Source organism: Lissotriton vulgaris, unplaced genomic scaffold (genome assembly GCF_964263255.1).
Source record: "Lissotriton vulgaris unplaced genomic scaffold, aLisVul1.2 SCAFFOLD_304, whole genome shotgun sequence".
Lineage (NCBI taxonomy): Eukaryota > Metazoa > Chordata > Amphibia > Caudata > Salamandridae > Lissotriton > Lissotriton vulgaris.
In genome coordinates, this window is record NW_028251399.1 from 887,893 (window position 1) to 908,531 (window position 20,639).

Below are 20,639 nucleotides of genomic sequence, written 5' to 3' on the forward strand. Positions count from 1 at the left end.
CAATGCCATGGTTTCTGCCTTAGGGTATTCTAAAGGTATAGACCAAATTTCATAAATAAATAATGTGTTCCTGTCATTACTTTGAGGATAAAAAACTGTAACAGGGTACCCGGTATTTGTGAATCTCTGACAGTGGTTAACTATTTTGCTGCACTGCCTTTGGCAGCAATCCTACTGTTGTTTCTAGTAGTCTACAAATGAAGCTACTTAATACAACAATAACATAATACAACAAAAATGAAACAAACCAATGCAGAAACACAGCAAACAAACAAGCAAATACAAAAGAGCAACCAAATACCAAGACAGCACAAGCTCAACCCATCAAAACACTACATGAAAAAACAAAATGTATAACTAAAAAATACAGACGTTCAGTGGTGGTGTGTTCTACTGCTCTGTTGCTGGCATGTTGTTAATTGGTGTGGTGGTGTGTTTTGTTGGTATTTTCTTGTGTTGTATTACAGTTATGTTATTGTAATTTAGTGTTATTTTACCCCCACTGTAGCCCCAATAATTAAACTTTTTATACATGGACGCAGTCTTTTTACATAATGATTTGGGAACAAACCAATTTTCGTGATACAGTGATAGAAAAATATGCTATTTATCACGGAAGTCTTATAATTAGAGACACTGTAACACAAGGACTACGTGTTCAGGGCCTACCAGTCTGAGGCACTTTAGAAAAAGCTTGTAGTTCTGCTGGCCATGGGCCAGAGCACCACCTGTAATATTAAGACTTCATGGGTTGAGCCAAGTAGGAACATCACCTTCTGTGATTTGAGTCATTGTATTCCTTTATTGTGCTGTACTCACCTTACCATATCCCCCTGCAAATAACAGTGTTGTTCTCATCCTGAAAGAGACAACATTACAGATTTAGACAAATACCTAATCAAGGATAAACAAAATAATACAACAAAAGATGCCACTGAAAATGTAGTTACATTTACAGCTGAATAGAACGGTGGTGGCAAAAAAAGGAGATAGTGTGTAAATCCCATGGCACCATCCCATGAAAAGTAGAGAGGGCGGTGTTTCATTTTTCAGCACAGGTCATCTCAGTATCACTCAACGTGGTCATCGTTCCTTGTAACAATAATGAATTACAAGTCATGCGATGGATCCCCATAAGATTAGCATCACCATTACCAATCCATTCCTTTTCCCTGTCACAGCTTTTAGTTCATGAGGAGGAGTCATGCTCAGAAAATAGACAACTGTGCTGGCCCTTTAAAGTTATCAAACTTTTTAGGCTCCTATTGACATTAGGATGAGTAGAGCTGGTTTGAAAATGGACCCCAATGGCGTGCATAGCATGGAGACCATTTTCCTAAAACTCTGAGAATTTGCAAGGCTGTGTGCACAGTGACCAAATCACACATGGAATGGGTTTGTGTGGTGTTTCTGCTGGAACCTTGTGGTTACCATAGAAGGACCAAGGACCAGAAATGGGGTAACAGTCTATATTTTTAGGAAGAAATTATGACATCTCCAGTTATGCCTTGGACTAGCCTTGATGATTGACAGTGCCTGAATCTGTCTGCTTGGCCAGGGAATGTCTGAGTGTTCTGATATTTTCCGGAAGAGAAAATTTTTTCAGAGGGGGATTTGACAGGTGAGTTGCCAGCATTGTATTACTGCAAAACCTCAGCCCTGCACCCGGGTATAGGAGCTGCAGCAAGTAAACAACTGGGTGAGCTCGATCTTTGACTAGTATCACTTGGAGGAAAACATGAACCCCAGAGGACCAAAGGACATGAGCTCGATGGACCTAAGTGATGGATGGTCGAGCACCAGACTAGGTCTCAGAAACCTGTCGGTAGGTTACACAAGACGACCCGTGTCCAAAGAGCATCTTCAAAAGCGGCAGAGAAGAGGAGAACAAAAAAGATTTGTAAGGGGCCCGAAGAAATATAAATGGCAATATGTGTGTGACACTTTATTGTGCATTACCAATTGGTATGGATACCAATCTCAGAGTATGAGACAGGGTAAGTTGGGGAGTTGCTCCATTGTTCAGGATATGGACATCCAAGTCTGGTCCATCAACTACGTCCCGGCCATATGCATACCTGCCAGGAATTCAATGTGTGGCAGACATTTGTTTTGTTGGATCCTCATGGGGCACAGGAAGATCAGTCCCACTGCAGGTTGCATTTGTCTGCTACAACCTCATTGATTATTGTCATCAAAGAAAGTAGGGCACATCTAGCCAGCAACATCAACATACCCTCATATGACGACAACACCAACTCATACTCTCAATCTCGGACAAGACCCCCAGCACAGGAAACAATTGCACCACTTGCATGATGGAAGTCGCCCACTGGATGCAGTCCAACTGTCTCAAGCTCAACACTTACAAGATAGAAGTAATGAGCTTCGTCAAGAACACATCACTACGGGATTCTGCCTTGTGGGTGGCTGGCCTTCAGTCCACACCCACCACCCATGCCAGGAGTCTTAGGATCATCATGGATAGAAAACTGGACAAGATTGATCAAGTTAATGCCGTCACAGCATCGTGCTTATACACCATGAAGATGGCAGAGAAACTTGTTAAATTGCTTCCTAACAACACCCAAACAAAATCACATACACGCTTATCACAAGCAAGCTTAAGTACAGGAATAAACTTTATGCCAGAATAAGTTAGACAATTATCCAGATGAGGTTAAACCAACCGGAACGCTGCAGCCAGACTTATCATCTGAAGAATAACGCACATCACAACAAACCTCAGGGAGCTCCTCTGGCTCCCAAAAAACTAACACACACAGTTCATACTACTCACTCACATCTTAAACGCACTCCACAACCTATCTCCTTCCATTGTCCCCTAAATACATCTACTTTACTAGTCTTCTACTTGCATGCATCCTGCGCTCACACAGGTCCACTAATTACAAGTGTGGCTGAGTATAAAAATATGAAAGGTGGGAAAATTAAATTTATGATTGAGCCAGGTCGGATAACAAACATCTGCATCTACAATTTAAACAGAAATGGAGCATGTGAAAAAATGAAAGAGTATGTATATTATGCATGCGCACAGAAATCACTTTCAGGAATAAACCCCTTTCCTGGGTGACCCAGTAAGGATCAGAGGACAAAGTGGGGAGAACTGCAAGGTTGCTCCTTCTAGAGTACCAGTTAGAGCAACAGAAATTGAAATGTTGGAAGCACTTGCAAAGCTGGAGGCAGAGGATACTGCCAAATGTTCTGCCTTCCACTAAAGTGAACATCAAGGATGTGCCCTTTCAGAATATCTAAATATATCAGCACCTAGCAAAAATGTGTAAAAATTAATGAAATCGAGCCTGTGGCAAGAGCCAGGTCATCATACATGTGTGCTGTCACTGTAGGATGCACTTGTATGTCATATTGTATCTAGGATAGTGTTGGACCTGGCCCTCTGCAGGGTCAACTCCAAACATTTTGCCTTTACCCACCAACTTGTTTTGCAGAGTTTGATTTGTTGACCGCAGAACCCTATGCACTTTACCACTGTTAACTAGTGCTAAAGTGCTTATGCTCATCTCCCTAAATGACGTTTGATTGGCTTATACCTGGCATATTTAGTGTACTTGTAAGTTGCTTGTAGAGTGGTATACCATATACCTAGGGCCTGTAAATGAAATTCTACTACTAGGTGTGCAGCACTTATTGTGCCACCCACTTAAGTAGCACCTTAAATCATGTCCCAAGTCTGCCATTGCAGCCCGGATACAGTTTTAATCGCTAATTTGACTTGACAATATGACCCCGTTGCCAAGCCTTAAACTCCCCTAATATTGCGTATAGGTGACTACTAAGGGAGGCAGAAATGAGCCTACAGAGTAGGTTACAGTAAAAGTAAAGGGTTGCACATGTACTTTTAAGCTTGATATGACCTGGTAGTAAAAATCTTACATTTCTTTTTCACTACTCTGAGGCCAAATTGTCCTATAGAATAACATTGGGTCACCCCATTATCCAATAAGTGCTAACTTTTGATAGGGACCAGGTGTCCAGCACATGTATGGTATCCATAACATTTTAATACAAAGTCCTCTTTAATGGAAAAGTTGGATTTTTAATTACAATTATGGCAATGTCACATTTAGGAAGTTGGCCTTTTTCATGCCCTTAGCCTTATAGTGCCTAGAGCGTGTCTCTGTTCACATGACTGGATGTAATTGACAGTTAGACTTAATGAATTCCTCGCAGACAGTAACAAGGCTGGGGAGTCAGCAAATCCCATGCACTTCAAAGAAGCTTCTCTAAATTTCCAGAGGAAGAGCACCAGGTATTAAAATGGGAGCCTCAGTCCCCTCTCTTTAGTTTACTTCTAGACCTGCCAAAAGGACTCTCAGAGGACTGCCTACTGCTGTGACCTGCCGTGCCTTCTGCAAGACTGCATTGTTGTACTTGGTAGGACTGCTGTTAAAACTTGGGTTTCTTGTTGGAAGAGATATGCACCTTGTCCAAGCAGTAACCACAATTCTAGTCAGGATAAGTCAGATACACACTAAAAGCTAACCTGTGCTCACCCTTTGGTAGGTTGACACAAAGCACACAGGCTAACTTAAGAGTCACTGTGTAAAGGATTTGTGCAACACTTCAAAAAATAACATAGTGACTGTATTTCAGTGTCCCAGATTTCCTGATATGGGGTATCTGTGCTGAAATTTGACCCCTTCCCATAGGACTCATTTCCCACAGTGTTATCAAGGAGGATAACCCTACACTGGAAATCAATAGCAGTGATCCATTTGTCATTAAAGAATGTGGCCACAAATAGGTTAAGAGCCATCCAGGAACCACAGACTGAAGAAGGGGTGGACTCGTTGGCACACTTGAGCAGTGGTTTTGCTACCTCTAAGAACCTCTTTTCTACAAAGTATAAGGAAAAGCAGTGTTCTCCCCTACAGTGCTCCGTCTGGCTTCCTGTTTAACTCTGTTTGAATGTAGCTAGGTTCAGTAAAAAGGTAGAGTAATGTGGGATTGAACGGGTATCAGGAGATGTTTACTACAGTTTTGTGTGGTCTACTCTACTGGGTTGTATCTTTGCCTTAATCCTACAGAGGTATAGGTGGATCAGACATTTGGATTTCTCAGGGCCATTTAAGTCTGTCTGCACCTACGGTGTGGGGTATCAGTGAGCACATGTGTTTATACCATGTGTTGCATAGGAACGCCCTGAGGAGTGCATGTTGGATGCCAGAGTTGGTTTCAGTGTAAGTGTACTTGAGGTGTGAGCGGTCTCTGTGCATGCATTGCAAAAATGTCAAAGTGAGTTTCATGGAACTAGGCATATTTCCGAGGTTAACAGGGTGCACTAGCACCCCAGTAAAGCAGAGTGTTGCATAAATACAAGGATACATAGCTTAAAACACATTGATTGGCTGTAGGATGATCTTCAGGGCAGATGTCTGCCCTATGGGTGCCCAGGTGTGTCTTGTCTTGGTGAAGAGTAAAAAGAACAAGTTTGTTATCAAAAACTGCTGTAAAGTAAATTTGTAGTCTGTGCTATTGAGCATTTGGTTAGTGGAAATCCCTTTTGAAGACTGCGATCAGAATTTCTTTTGGAGGCTTCGACTGAAGAGATGGCAGCTGCTGCAATGATGGTGCGCATGTGGGTAGTTTGCGGAACTGTAGGATAAAAGCTGTGGGTTGTTTGTTAGTTTGCAATAAGCACATTGTTAGACAGTTTTGGAACAATTACTGATGTTTCCTTTATACGGATCCATTCTATGGCTTTTACTGGAGCATGAAGCTACCTAGCAGGGTGCTGAAGAATGGGGTAGTACTAGTTTAGTTTAGTTTTGGTACTCCCTCTGTTTGCTATGGTGGGGACAGTATTTTCCTCTGTGTGCTGCTCCATAGAAAGTTGTGTTATGTTACTCGGGGCATCTTTTTGACCTGCATAGGCTGTAAGCACATTTTGAGAAGCAGAGGAGTCCTAATTGTTTGATGGTCTATCTATTGACACATGAACATTTCTCTGGTGTCTATATTTGGCGTGCAAGGAGACATTGGCCAAACAGGATTGGTTTATTGGCTTACACCATCTGTCTGGAAGGGTTGACAACTTTGGGCTGTTTCTAGTCTGCCTTCAGTGGGTTCCGGTGGCCATATACTTGCAGTCTGGATGTTGCTGCTTTAACAAGGAATAATGGAGGTGGTTGGAGGATTGTGTGTTGACCCCTGTAATGCCCTGCAGGTAAATGACTGGCATTGTGTTTGTTTGCAGTGTTTTCTGAGGAGAAACGAGGGTGCCGCTGAGATGAGTCGTTCTCTCCTACATGTAGGTGGTGAACTGGACTCAATGAGTTTTCTACTATGAACTGAGATCATGTAATTGTGGACACCTTTGCCCTACTCATGTTGAAAAACTCGACTCCCTTCAATATAGGGTTTGCCTCCATTTGGTGATAAATCTTGAAGTTGGTAAAACATACATAGCCAGCCCTAGGTTTTGACTTGGGGGGCAGTCCTGGGTGCCTGTTTTAATGGCCCAGCTGAGGGCAGCCCTGTTCCCTAGTCAGACTGTCCTCTCCCCAGGGCCTTGTTAGCTTATCACGTCCTGGGGAACCAACAGCAGAGGGAGGCCTAGACCCCTACGGACATCTGGATGGTGAACTCTGGCATGGCCTTCAGATCGACCTAGTAGTTGGTGGCATTCACAACTGTTGTGAATGAAGGTAAGGAAATGTATCTGCACGATGGTGTGAGAGGGATTCATCCTGTTAGAGCTACCATGTGTTTGAATTTTTTGGCTGTGTAAAGACGTTACCTCTCCCTGCCACTGGTGTTGCCCAGACCCTGCTGGGATGGGCTCCCTGTCTGCGGTGACTGCTACCTTGTGCAAGGCCATCCATGAGGTCCATGCTGTGGTGGGGGATAGGTCGCCTTATAACCTGGGGCTCATTAGAAGGTGCAATGGTGTTACTTTGGGTTTGAATTTGTGGATGGAAATTCTGTGTGGGCTATCATGGTAATATGCCTTTTTGTTCGTCGTATGCTTTAAGGTGACATTGGTTAACAATAATGGCGTTCCACAGGGCTTGGCATGACCAGCCTACCTGGTGCCTGCTGCTAGGATTGGGCAGATATCCCCTAGGGTTTGGGGGCAGAGCTCCCTTTATAACTAGTGCCATTTGTATGCTATTTGCAAACGCCTCCCCCTCTAGAGTGGTCTTCTTCAATTTGTGTTAGTTAAACTTGGCATCTTTTGGTGTTGTTACCCTGAGTTTTTGCTTTCTGATCTCCAGGTTTTTACTTAGTTTTTGCTGACTTAGTGTTTCTGTGCACTTTCTTACTGCTGACCAGTGTTAAAGTGCATGTTCTCCTGTTGTAAATGGTGTTATTAATTGGTGTTTCCTTGATTGGCATATTTGATTTATGTGTCAGTCCTTATTAAAATGCACTGTGTGCCAGGGCCTGTATTCATATGCTGTTAATGGGTGATAGCACTGGATTGCATCACCCACACGAATAGCTTGTAAATGTAACTCTGGCCTGCCATTGCAGAGCCTGTGTGAAGTCTGGACTGCCATGTCCACTTGGCAAGTGCACCCACTTGCCAGGCTCTAACCTTCCCTTTTCCTACATGTCAGTCACCCCTAACGTAGGCCCAAGCTACCCCCGTGGGCAGGGTGCAGCGTATGCGAAATGTAGGACATGCCCTGGTATGAGTGGCATGTCCTAATAGTGAATTACTGCCGCTATCACCTACCGGTTGTGTACTGTGAGGAGGTACAATCGAACTGCTTTGTTGACACTGCTGTTGCCCGAAGATTTCTCTACTACTCGCCGGACCCGCTTTGCGGGTCCCGCTTCGCAGGCTGAGGACATTGTGGCTGCCTGCATCTGGTCTGGCACTGGAGCGTTGAGCACGGTGAAGGTGAGGGCTTAACAGGCAACAGGGCTGGGAGCGTTCATACAGGGACGCCGTTTCCCAGGAGCCCCTGTTGACCTAGCAACATCACCTGGTCCGCTCTCCCTGCCTGCCTGCCACGCCCCCTGACCACTAAGGATTTAAGCCTTCCATGCTGGAGTGACCGAGGGACGCTATCACCTACCGATTGTACTGTGAGGAGGTACAATTGAACTGCTTTGTTGACACTGCCATTGCCCGAGGATTTCTCTACTACTCACCGGACCCGCTTTGCGGGTCCCGCTTCGCAGGCTGAGGACATTGTGGCTGCCTGCATCTGGTCGAGCACTAGAGCGCTGAGCACGGGGAAGTTGAGGGCTTAACAGGCAACAGGGCTGCGAGCGTTCATACAGGGACTCCGTTTCCCAGGAGCCCCTGTTGATCTAGCAACATCACCTGGTCCGCTCTCCCTGCCTGCCTGCCATGCCCCCTGACCACACCCCCACCCTTTATAGTGAGTAGAGCGACCCGCTGCGCAGGAGCGTCCCAGGAGACGCCCGGGATAAGGGCGGGCCCTTTTGTGGCCGTTCGGAGGCTGAAGGAGGCTGGGCTGGGCCACCCCCCCCGGCTCTTCTGTAAGAACATTCCCGGGTCAGCAAGTACTCCCAAGTAAGATCTATCATCCTTCATTCAGCTACATCTTTTAAAATTTGTTTTGGGTATTTGGATACTGCGGTTCTTACTAAGGGGTCTGTCCTGGTTAGTTGCTAAAATGCCTGCTCCACCCAAGAAAAGGCTGAAAGATACTAAGACTACTTTACCCAGCCTTACAGCGATAGACCGCATGCTTCAGAAAACCATAGTGGTGGTGGCAAATGCCATTGAGCATACTGAGGGAAGACATTCACTACCCGTTGGATCTCTACCCCTTTTGTCAATAGCCAACACTTCAGTAATTACGAACAATACGATGGACAATACCACTATGGATTCTCTTAGTGTCCCATCTTTCGTATCTCTCCCAGTTGTACACCAGGTTATTGGTAACTCTAATAGAGATACTATTAATGATAATACTAGGATGTACAGCCTTTGACCCTAACTAGTGTATTAGATCCCACCTTTCCTATGCACACCAAACGCTCTTCTATGGGAATGATCAAACATGTCAGTAGTCCACAAGAAGCTGATAAAGGGGGGGATGTTAGCATTCCGCTCCACCTGAGGGGGTAAGACAAATCATCTGACTGTAACACTAATGGTTCAAATGGAGATTCATTTTTAGAAATCTCTTCTGCTGAGGAGAAAGCCCCCTCTGACTCCATAGTTGACAAATCTACAAACATGAATCTGGTTTCTGTAAACCGGCCGAAAAAGAGGAAACGTGGGGGGGGGGGGGGTTTCCGACAAGAACGAACCATAAAACCACTAGGTACTGCCCATAACCCATTAAGGACTCAGGGGGGGGTGTTTGAACAGCACTAGATAGTAAAAAGAGTGATCCCCAGTCGACTATTCATGATATTGCAAAAGATCTATTGGGAAACATTGAGCACTTTGTTAGGTCCCTAATACTCCCGCTAACCCACAGGGTAAGAGTTATAGCGGAAAAGCTGGGGGAGATTGAAACCTCGATGCAGAGGAATGCTGATCAAACCAGGGAACTACTTACAGGCACTTATAAAAACCATAGAGGTCTGCGAGCTCCATCAGTGCCACCCAAGGGAGTTAAAAAAAGTAGTAAGGAAGCAGAAAGATCAACAACAAAGGGACCCAAGGCTGCTAATAACACAACCAAGGTACAAACAAATGGTGTAAGTAAAAAAGGAGGAGGATCTGTACCGGAACTAAAAACAAATAGTCATCAAACCAATACAGTTGCCCCAAAAGAAAATAAGAGTAACTCACACTATAATCCACCCAGAGTATCTAAGAGGAATGTAGATCTTCCACCTCAGGCAGCACCTTTCGTAGTAATTATGACAGGGGTACCTGAACTAGAAGATGGTAAAATTTCCATACTCTGAAGAACAAGGTTTTACATTGGAGAGACGGGTTGGTAAACAATAGACCATTGCCACCTAACCTGAATGGGGAAATATTGAATGTAAGAAGGGTCTAGTGGTTGGGTCGCAGACCTAACGATCAAAAAGGGGACGTGATTATCATAAATTTTAGAGACCATAGAGTCTCCAAATACATTGCGGAATGGTATGATGGGAGAGACAGGGAGGGAATCACAACTAGAGACCTGACCTATTTTTACCCACAATCACTGCTGAAAAGACCTGTACATCCCCCACCAACCCGAGGCTGTGACTTTCCTACCTACGGTTTTAATGTCTCCACATTCAACCGCTACTCTATGTTCGAAGGGATGGAAGGGATTGACTGACTGTGTGGTGGGACCTTGAGTGACACCCCAGACAAAATAGCTGGCTATAACATCAATTGTCTGGGGAAAAATGACAGGGAGGATAATGATGAGACAACTTCCCCACCCAGGGAAGATAGCCCCAGGATTGTGCCGATATTTAAAAAACACCAATCTGAGGATAATGGAGAAAAAGTCTCAGAAGTAAACATAATTAAGGTAAACCCCAACTCAGGTATAATTAAGCTAATTTCCTGGAATATAGCAGGGCTAAAAATATGTCCAAACCAGAATGGAACAAATTCATAGATGAATTCGACATCTGTTTGTTCCAAGAGACCTGGAGCATATCCCCTCAGCATAAATGTGGGTATACAACTCACTTTATACCAGCTACTAGTATTGGGCTGGGTCGGCCTTCTGGGGGCCTACATATTTGGACCAAAATATGACTTAATTTGGCCATCACCACTCGCCCGTGGTCATCAAATGATATATTACATATCTCGGTTAAGGGTTATAAAAACTTTGAGCTGTTCAATGTGTATGCTCGTGGGACTCCAGGAGGCCAAACGTCCCCCACTATAACTCTCCTTGAGGGGGCATTGGCAGGTATTTGCCCATTGTCCAGTATTGTCATTGGAGGTGATTTTAGTTGTACTTATGAACCCTTAGATAAAGATGACTTTATGTGTATGAATGAGGATGATTGCACAAGGTCTATCCCGCTGTTAACCCTGGCACCCATTAAAAAAATGGACCCCGAGAGTCCTTCAATTGAATGCCCTAACAGTTGAATATAATCTTTGAGCATTGAATGGGAGAACACCATCTGACCCAAATGGGGCAATGACATACAACAAACCTAGTTGCCCCTCCCGTATTGATTATATCCTGCTCGATACTAACTCCTGGAGCAGATTAATGGATATGGGAGTTGTACAGACTCAAGACAGCGACCATAATCCATTATGTATGGGAATAAAATGGGGGAGGGAGAGGAATTTTGTGAAAACTCCGCTACTAATCACAAAAGAACTCATCCCGTCAGATGGCAACCGCAAACTTAAGTGGAACAGAATATTAGGCCAAGAGGTTAGTCTGCTCTCTAGTAAAGGAATGGTTGAATCAGTAACCAGGGAACTGGTTCTTGTGAACATGGCTGCCATTATGCATAATACTAACTTTAGCCTCGAAGTTTCCTATAACACTCTGGTAAGGGACATTGGATCCCTCTTTTATGTAAATAGGGGTGGAGGCCCTGGAAAGAAATGTACCCAACAAGCTAACACTCCCTGGTACACGGCGCAATGTAGGGAGAAAAGAAGGGAAATTGGAAGTGCAATCAAGAGGAAGGACAATGCAGCTGTGCGGTTGGCTAGAAAAGATTATAAAAACTGTATAATAAAGGCCAAGAGGGACTGGGAGGAGGAGTATTGGCAGGAATTAAGGGTGGCAGCAACCTCCAAGAACACAATATTATTCTGGAAAATAATAAACAGGTTAGACAGAAAAGGTAATGATCCCCTAGCCAACCATATAACGGAACAACAATGGCATACACATTTTTCCAACTTGTATAACTGTGGGAAGGAAGTAACCCCTCTAGGTTTGGATCATCCATACCCCAGTAATGATAGGACAACAACCGATGAGCCTTTTACAGCACATGAGGTAGCAGCTGCCATAAGGAAAATAACCCCGCGAAAGCGGCTGGCCAGGATGGGATACGGGGTCATCTGTTTCTACATGATCCCAAGCTGTGGTACAATTTCATTGCCCCATTGATAAATGTAATGCTTGCTGGTCACCCGGTCCCCAACTCCTGGAGGGGGCAGAAGTGGTCACAATCCACAAGAAAGGTGACAAGGAGGACCCCGCCAACTATAGGCCGATTACTTTAATCGATGCTATGCAAAAAGTAGTTGGACGGGTAATTGTGAACAGAAAAGACAGATGGGTGGAGGAAGGTTGCATACTCTCTCATTTCCAAGCACGTTTTCGCAAAAACGTGGGGACTATGGATCAGGTCTTCAGGTTTTGGGCAATCTATTGGAAAACAGTCAGTGTTAGAAGGGGAAAACTCTACCTGGCCTTTGGAGATTTAAAAAGCGCCTTTGACCTGGTACCTCGTGACAAGCTCTGGAGGGTGCTATTGGACATGGGCTTCCCACGCTATCTTCTGGAACTGATAGTCAAGCTCTATGAGGATAGCTATGCCAGGATTAGATGGGGGAGTCAGGGGCAGTTAACGAAGAGGGTGTCCGTGAATAGGGGGGTATGCCAGGGCTGTGTGATGGTGCCGACACTGTTCTCTCTCTTTGTTAACGGGGTTGTGGAGTGGCTGAGGGAGGACAGTGCCGATGCCCCGGTCTTGGCAGGAGAGAAAACACCTACTCTCCTGTTTGCGTACGACACCCTCCTGTTGGCCAAAACCCCGGTGGGCCTGCAAAAACTTTTGGACAAATTCAGTCTATTTTATGATGAGCGTGGACTCACCATTAACACGACCAAAACTAAGTTAATGGTTTTACCCCCACCAAAAAGGGGAAGGAATACCCAGATCACCCTTAATGGAACTCCTCTTGAGGTGGTAGAGGAATTTGACTACCTGGGTATAAGGATAAATAGCAAAATCAGGTGGGATTCCCATATAGCTAAGATGCAGCTAAACCTAAGGAGAGTCTCAGGTGCTATATTAAGGAGCCAGCGATTATCAGTTAGTAGACCAATTGGCCCTGCTCTGGCTGTATATGAAGGAAGGGCGATGCCCTCAGCGACCTACGGGGCAGAACTATGGGGAGGAGAAAATGTCGAGGTATTGGTAAAGGCAGAGAATACATTTATAAGGGAGCTGGTTGTCTTACCTGTATCTACCCCACTGAAACCATTGTATTTGGATATGGGCAAACGCACCATCTTAGATGTAGTTCACCTGCGCCCATTGTTGTTCTGGGTTCGCTTAAGGAGGACACCAGAACTAGCACTCTATGCCCGAGTGCTGTACGAGCTGATTGCATTGAACTCGAGTGGCAAAATACACTGGTTAAATAAACTTAAAGAGATGGTTATGAAGTTGGGTCTGACTGAATCCTGGACCACCCAGGCACCACCTCCAAAGCAAGTAATAAAGAAAATTTACTAGGAGTGGGTGGAGGCTCATGAACAGAGGAACCCAAGTTGGGGAACCCTAACTATGCAATTCTTAGAACATAAATCAACCAGAAAGCTGGAATCCTTCCTAGACCTGATTACAATACCCAGAGATAGAGTGATTTTCTTAAAGATGAGATATGGAACTTTACCTCTTAATCAATTTATTAAAGGATGGAAAGCCTCAAGGTCACTGAACGGTGCATGTCCTTGCTGTCCGTGCAAAATAGAATCCCTTGCTCATTTTCTGTTCGGCTGTAAAAGCTATAAGAGGGCAAGACAGAGATGGCTTAAACCAGTTTGCAGCGAGCTTGGAACTAGAGATTTTCGGGTTGCCCTCCGTATCATTACAACTAATACGTTCCCACTTTTCATTGTTTGCGGTGCGGCAAAGTACTTATCAAGTGCTTGGCTCACTCGCACAAGGATATCCTATTTTATCAATACTTAGGTTGTATGGTTACGATCGTTAATCCATAACTTACCTTTAAATTGTGTGATACCAAATATTGTCATGTATTCTTTGGGCTGTTTTATGTTTTCATTGTACATGGGAAATTTTATACAATTTTAATGAAATGTATCTTAAATGCTAATGTTTTTATGATCAATGTACTTTTATGATATGGCAATATCGAATAAAGTATCAATCGAATTACTGCCAATTTCATTCTTCACTATTGCAAGGCTACCTGTCCCCATAGGACAGAATGGGGAGTTTTTTTTTATAACATTGTATAAACATAACTGGCCCTGGGAACTAAGTGGAGAAATGAAGTTTAGTATGCCTGAACTCAGAATCTAAAGGTGCATCTTTTAGTGAAGGTGATTTTTACATTCTGTGTTTGAAAATACTATATTAGAAAGTAGGTATTTTCTCGCTCACCCATCCAGTAGGCTTCTGCTGGGTTTGTGGATTGACTGGCTGGGTTTTGGATGACAGGAGCTGGGAAGGAGCAGTGGCTCCAGATAATCTAGGTGGGTCAGGAATGCGTCAAATGGAACTGGGCTGCATTAAGAGTAGGGGGGAGATTTCCTTCCACCTGAATGTGCCTGGTCTGCCTCTGACAATGCCGTCTCCACCTCCTGCCAGAAAGCCACACCAAAGAGGGCAGAACTGGTTATGGCTGGGCACAGACACTCTCAGAGGACAAAGTATTTTGGGTCAGAAAAAATGGGGCCCAAACCCCTGAACTCTGCAATCAAGGAACCTGCCAAGACGAAGACCTGGAATAGCTGCCAGGAAGAGTACTGCCACTTTGCTGTGTTGTTGCTTTGTTGGGTTGGCGTGCATTGCTGGACTGAACTGAAATTTCTTCACTTGTCCTGAGTATCTCCAAGGGCCTGAAAGCGAGCTGGTCTCCTGTTCTATAGCCTCAGGGACTGCACCAACGTCTGGGTACTGCTTTTGGAACCTCTGTTTCAGTTGCCGCAGAGAGGGGAACCGCAACCGACACGGTAACTGACACAGTCGCTGACCCTGTGATCTGATGGCACCAAAGATCCCACCGTCTGCATCTCGCCCTGCAACTCAGGTCTCAACGACAACCGCTGAAGCTGCCGCTAAGCCACTGCTGTGACCTGTGGGCACCGCAGCCCTCACCACCTCGCTTCACTTTGCCATTCTAGTCTCACCAACGCTGTTGCTGCTGCTGACTTGACACCGGTGACTGCATCATGGTTGGGTTCACCGCTCATTGAATTTCACGACACTCAGCCATCTGTGCCAACCAACGCCAGCTCCTACAAACTGGCTCTGTCGCCTGCACCACAACCTGATCGAGCACCATCTCGCCTTGCACCATAAGCCTTGGTCTCACCACGCCGTCTGGACGATCGTCTCCGAGCCGCTGCCTGTACCGCATCGAGAGGACATTGCGCCCAGCACTGCTTCCATTTTGCAATGCAAGAGCGACAGTTGACACAACTGGCTTGCACCCTATGTAAGCCGCACCGAGAAAGGTACTGTTACCAAGTCTGTTCACGCTTTCACTGGCCCGTATCAACGCGGTCAGCTGAAACTGTTGGACTCTTATGTTTTCAAGATTGCGGTAGCCCGTAGTGGGACAGCAGACTCGTACGAACTGTGATTTTGAGGTATTCTGCAGTTTAGAAGACATCTTGTAAATTATCTAGTTTTCAAGTACTGTATTGTAGATTCTTTATTGTTTTTGGTCTTGTTTGAGTATATAACAATATTGGATATTTTTCTAAACTGATGTGGTATCCTTTTGTAGTGCTTTCACTGTGTTACTGTTGGTTATGTGCAAATGCTTTACACACTGCCTCTAAGTTAAGCCTGACTGCTCGTGCCAAGCGACCAAGGGGGTGATCACAGGTTATTTTAGGATTGTAACTCCCTTATACTGACTAGACGAAAGGGTCCCTACCTGCTCAAGGTGCAAACCATTGCCAACTAGAGACCCCCGTTTTCTAACAGTGTTGAATCAAATTAGCGGTGCCTGCTCCTACTTTTCCCTGTCCTTCTCTTGTTTCCTTCAGTAATATTGCAATATGGGGGCCTGAATCTCTCACCAGGGCTTAGTGTGGAACCCCACTCCACTATTTAGTCCCATTTGGCACTCTCTGGGGGTAGTCACTTTTTGAGGATATTGTAGAAGAATGCAACATAGGGACACGTGCCGGTAAAGGGCTGTCCTATTTCTTGTCCCCATAGTTCTCTCATTCTATCTAGGAGATCGATTATGGTCTCCCCAGGTATCATGCTTTCTGCTATCTATCCTCCCATGTGTGGGGAGTCAGGTATTATCTTCTTCAAGGCCACCATATTTGGTGTTTACATGAGCTAAATGCAGTCCCTTCTGGCTCTGTGTTAATCAACGTGACTGTGGGGGAGAGAAAACACTGTGCCTGTCTGTGTCCCAATGAGTCTAAAGACTTGATATTTGATGTCAGCTGGCAGGTATTTTGTGAACACCTGTGACCTTGGTAAATTGGTATTTTCTATTATCTTTTCTTTACCCATGACTCTCTTTCATACTATCCCATAAGATACCTCTCTGTGCATTGAATCCATGTGATGTTCTGCTTTTTGGCAACCAGGTCCAAGTTTAAGAATTTAATTATTTTCAACTCATAACCCTTCACCAAGACCAACACAACAATACTTGTTTAGGATCGAACTGTAGTTGCCTACCAAGCACACTAGACAGCACCCCTGTAACTTCATTCCAGAATTTCTGTATAACTCTGTAGTCCCTACCTGAATACAGGAGCCCCCCCCCCATGGAAAACCTCAGGGAATCACTGTGTATCATCATATAATGCATTTCTCCAATATAGTGTGTTTTGTGCAGATAGTTGAAAAGTATGACACTGTTTGACTGATATTGCTATACCTCAGGTCTCCATCCGGAGGTTTTGTCTTTCTTCTTCTAGTTTACTTGGCTCATGTTCCCATTGCTTATTGACCATTAAAAATGGTACAATGTTGTTATTTTATGTTATGTTGTGGTATATTTATTTATATAGCAACCAAATCACCCACAAGGGAATCCAGGTGCTTCAGCATGTCTGTACATTTTGGGTCCGACAGGCTTACTAGAAGAGCTAGGTCTTCAGCCTTTTGCAGAACTCAAGAAGTGAGAAGGAAGCTCTGATATGTTGAGGGAGGCAGTTCCATGTTCTGAGTGTGATGTAGGAGAATTAGCGGCCTCCTATTCTGCTTTGCAAATGTGAGGGGTGCAAGTGAGTGAGTGGCAGTGCACAGATGTCTGGTAGGCTGGTGAAAGCAGCTGTTCAGGTTTGCTGGTCCAATATTGAGGGCTTTGTATGTGTGCGTGAAAAGTTTGAATTGCGCTTGTGGATGGGGAGCCAGTAAAAATCCTTGAGGTGCAGTGCAATGAGGTTGAGGCATGGGAGATCAAGAATGAATCTTGCTGTGGTTTTCTGGAATTTTTAAGTAGGAATTGCTAGGAGATTCTGTCATAGAAGCTTTGCTGTAGTCAAGCCTGCTTCTGATGAGTGTGTTTGTGATTGTTTGCCCAGTGTTCTGTGGTACCCACTTTAAAATCTTTTGTAGCATGTGCAGGATGTGAAAGCAGGAGTTGATCACTACATTGACTTGTGCAGTCATAATGAGCTTGCTGCCTAGGATGAGGTCCAGATTTTATGCATGGTCAGTAGGTGTGGACATTGGTCCTAGCTCCAACTGCTCCCAGGTAGCGTCTCAGAATGACATCTTATTTCCAAATACAAGTATTTGTTTTTTTGTCAGAATTGAGATTTAGGCAGTTTGTTCTCATCCACCCTGCCACCATGGCCATGCTGTTGTTGAAGTTGTTTATGGTGGTGGCTGTTTTGTCCATCTTTGAGAGGATGAGTCGGTTGTCAATGGCGTTGGAGATTATGGTGATCAGATGATGTTGGCTAGAGGTGTCATGTAGACATTTAACAGGGTGAGGCTGAGGTATGATCCCTTGAGGACTCAGGTTCCTGCTGTCTGACGTGAAGGGGGCCAATATGACCATATGGCTTCTTCCCTTTAGCAAGGAGCTGACCTACTTGAGTACAGTTCCTTGGATGCCAATCCCGTGGTGTCTTATGAATATGATGAGAGTGTCTCGGAAGACAGTTCTAAAAGCCACGAACAGGATTAGGCATGTTGTTTCTTCTAAGTTGAGGATGGTTCAGATATCATCAGTAGCTGTGTTGATTGCTGTTTAGGTGCTGTGGTTCTTTCTGAATCCTGATTGGCAGTTGTCTAGTCAGTTGTGAGTCTCAAAGTGAGTTAAGCTTTGCTTGTTGATTACCTTCCCAATCACTTTGGCTGGGTAGAGGAGCATGCAGATGGGTTTGAAGTTGTGCAGTTGGTTCACGGCAGCTGATAGTTTCTTTAGGAGGGAGTTGACTTCTGCATGTTTTTGGTCATCCGGAAATATGGCAGATATTAAAGAAGTGTTGATGATGTGGATGATACTAGTGCTAATTGGTGAAGTTCCCAGGATCCAACCTTTGGTAGGGGTGTGGATCTGTCAAGGCCCCTGAATGGATGTTGTGCATAATTGTGTGTCCTACCATGGAATGTGTCATGGCAGCTGGGGAAGTAGAGGTGCCCAAGGTCGAGCAACCAAAGGCACGAAGCAGATTATGCCTAGAGATGATCAGAAAAGGGTTCATGGCGGCTGCCATTATTTAGGTCCTGGATGGAGTGCAGGGGGGGGGGGGGCTACATAATTGCTGAAAAAAGTAGGAATGCAGGTAGAGAGCAGAGGAAGACAGAATGTGGGAGGAAGCACTGGAGGGGACGGAGGGCCATGGGGAGCACAACAGAGGAGGCAGAAGGCCAAAAGTGAGAAAGTGCAAAAGCACAAATAGCCCAAAATGCTTTTCAAAGAATGTCGAAGTGTTCTCTTGTATCCACAAAATGTATATATGTGCGGCCAAAACATCTGTACTCCCGGCCGCTGCATTTAATTAAACCAACTTTTTCCTGCTTTGTCAAACGCCTATTGTCTTTCCATTTCTTTAAGGTAAATCCACATTCAAGCAACATTTTGTGAGCCAGGTAGGAGAGATTAGTTCATCAAGCCCGAATGCTGTAGTCCTCAACGGATTCACATCAGCTCAGTGATATCAGTGAGCACACACCATAATTGATTAGAAGTTCTGCTGAATATGTGGGGCGGAGGTCTCTCTGAAGACAGCTGTCTCAAAGTAAGAGACTACATTTGATCGTTAGTCTAAGTGTGTGGCATGTGACAAACTAGGAAAAGTGTGTAGATCACGTTTGATTTTCCCCTAGTCAGCACACTAGACAAGGCAAAGGTGGATACAGTTTTATTGCTTAGGACCCCTGAATGTGACAGAAAGTGTGAACTTGTCACTGGGTGCAAGACAGGGACCGCTTAAACCACTTGGCGTGACACAGAATGGTATGCAAAAGGCTCTGGGTGATATAAAGCCAGCGTTGTGGTCTTCATTTTTTACTCTCAAGGAGTACATTTATGTTTAATCTTGATTTTAGGGCTGATTTACAAGAAACCTACACATCTCTGCATTATAGCAGAGATGCATCAGTTTCCTTGCACCTTGCCAAAAACTACTTGCACCATCATGGATGCGCAGTATTTACAATGCTGCGCACCAAGGACAAGAATTGACAGATGCGTCACGCAACTGTTGGCTCAAAAGTCAAGCATTGCTGGAGTTGTGTTGCAAGCACGACACAACTTCAGCAATGCTCTGGGAGGCCTATACCTAATACACTGCGTCACTCTTTACACCTGATTCTAGCAGGCGTAAAGTTTTGATGCATTGGCGCAGTGAAATCTTGTAAATTTCACTGCATCACTTCTACAAGGCTTTTTTGCTTGGGAACACCCACCCTACATACAATATACCTGATGCAGGTATAATGTGAATCAAGGCTTTACAACGTGGCACATCTCTCTAGATGCATCACATTGTAAACGGGCCATAATGTTGTGCATTGTTTACGTCGCTCTGCTTCACAAAAGTGTTGCTAAGGGCTTCTAAACGTGCCCCTTAATTGTGTACTTTCAAGGAGCTATCTCAGTGCTATCAGTTTCTTAAAACGAGTAGTATCTGAAAGAAGTGAGAGGTGTTATTGGCTTTGACCGCTGGGCATCAGGAATTCGGAACCCACAACCCCTGGGTATGACATAGGGTGTAATTCGGACATATGGGAATAATTCAGACCTTGGTGCCACAGAGGGCCAATAGTTGTCAGTGTCCTTTTTTCTATGCACAAATCATTGCTATCTTTGTCTGCTGAGCCGATATTGACAGACTATCGAGTTCCCTTAGCCCCGGGTATAACACAGCGCATTCCTGATTTTTTTGGGACGAAGTAACCATAACCATTTTTCTTTCTAATCTGTTTCTCATTTAGTCTCTTTTGGATTTTTCCATTTTTAGCATTAGTGATGTTGTGGTGCTGTTAAAATGTAAACATCTTAATTTGTGTAAATGTGTCATGTTAGTAGGTTTCTGCATTTTATTAAGTAATAGCTACTTTTTCTATAAATCAGAATTCCATACTAGCAATTTTACTGCTATAGGTAAACTCGTATTGCTCTGAGCAAACCATTACATTTTGTTGCAAGTTGTTATTATTTCATTGCATTTGTCTTTGACAAATTGTTTCACGTCTGTCGATGATCAATTTTTAGAGCTTGTAACTGAGTAGATTGTTTCTGGTACAACCCTGTGTAGACATCTTTCCTCATAATTAGAGTTGGATTTGTAATCATTTAAAATCTC

At 44.4% G+C, this 20,639-nt stretch overlaps 1 protein-coding gene across 4 annotated transcripts in view; it reads right to left on the minus strand.

Moving 5' to 3' along the window:
- LOC147662923 (uncharacterized) overlaps positions 1-20,639 on the minus strand; it is a 397,679-nt gene that overhangs the window by 22,436 nt on the left and 354,604 nt on the right. For all 4 annotated transcript variants that reach the window (XR_015305468.1, XR_015305469.1, XR_015305467.1 and 1 more), the window contains one exon: positions 820-859. Coding sequence is in view for 1 of the 4 variants with exons in the window: in XM_086950795.1 (XP_086806921.1) it covers positions 855-859 (5 nt within the window). In the remaining 3 variants the exon portion in view is untranslated. The remainder of the gene's footprint in view (positions 1-819; positions 860-20,639) is intronic.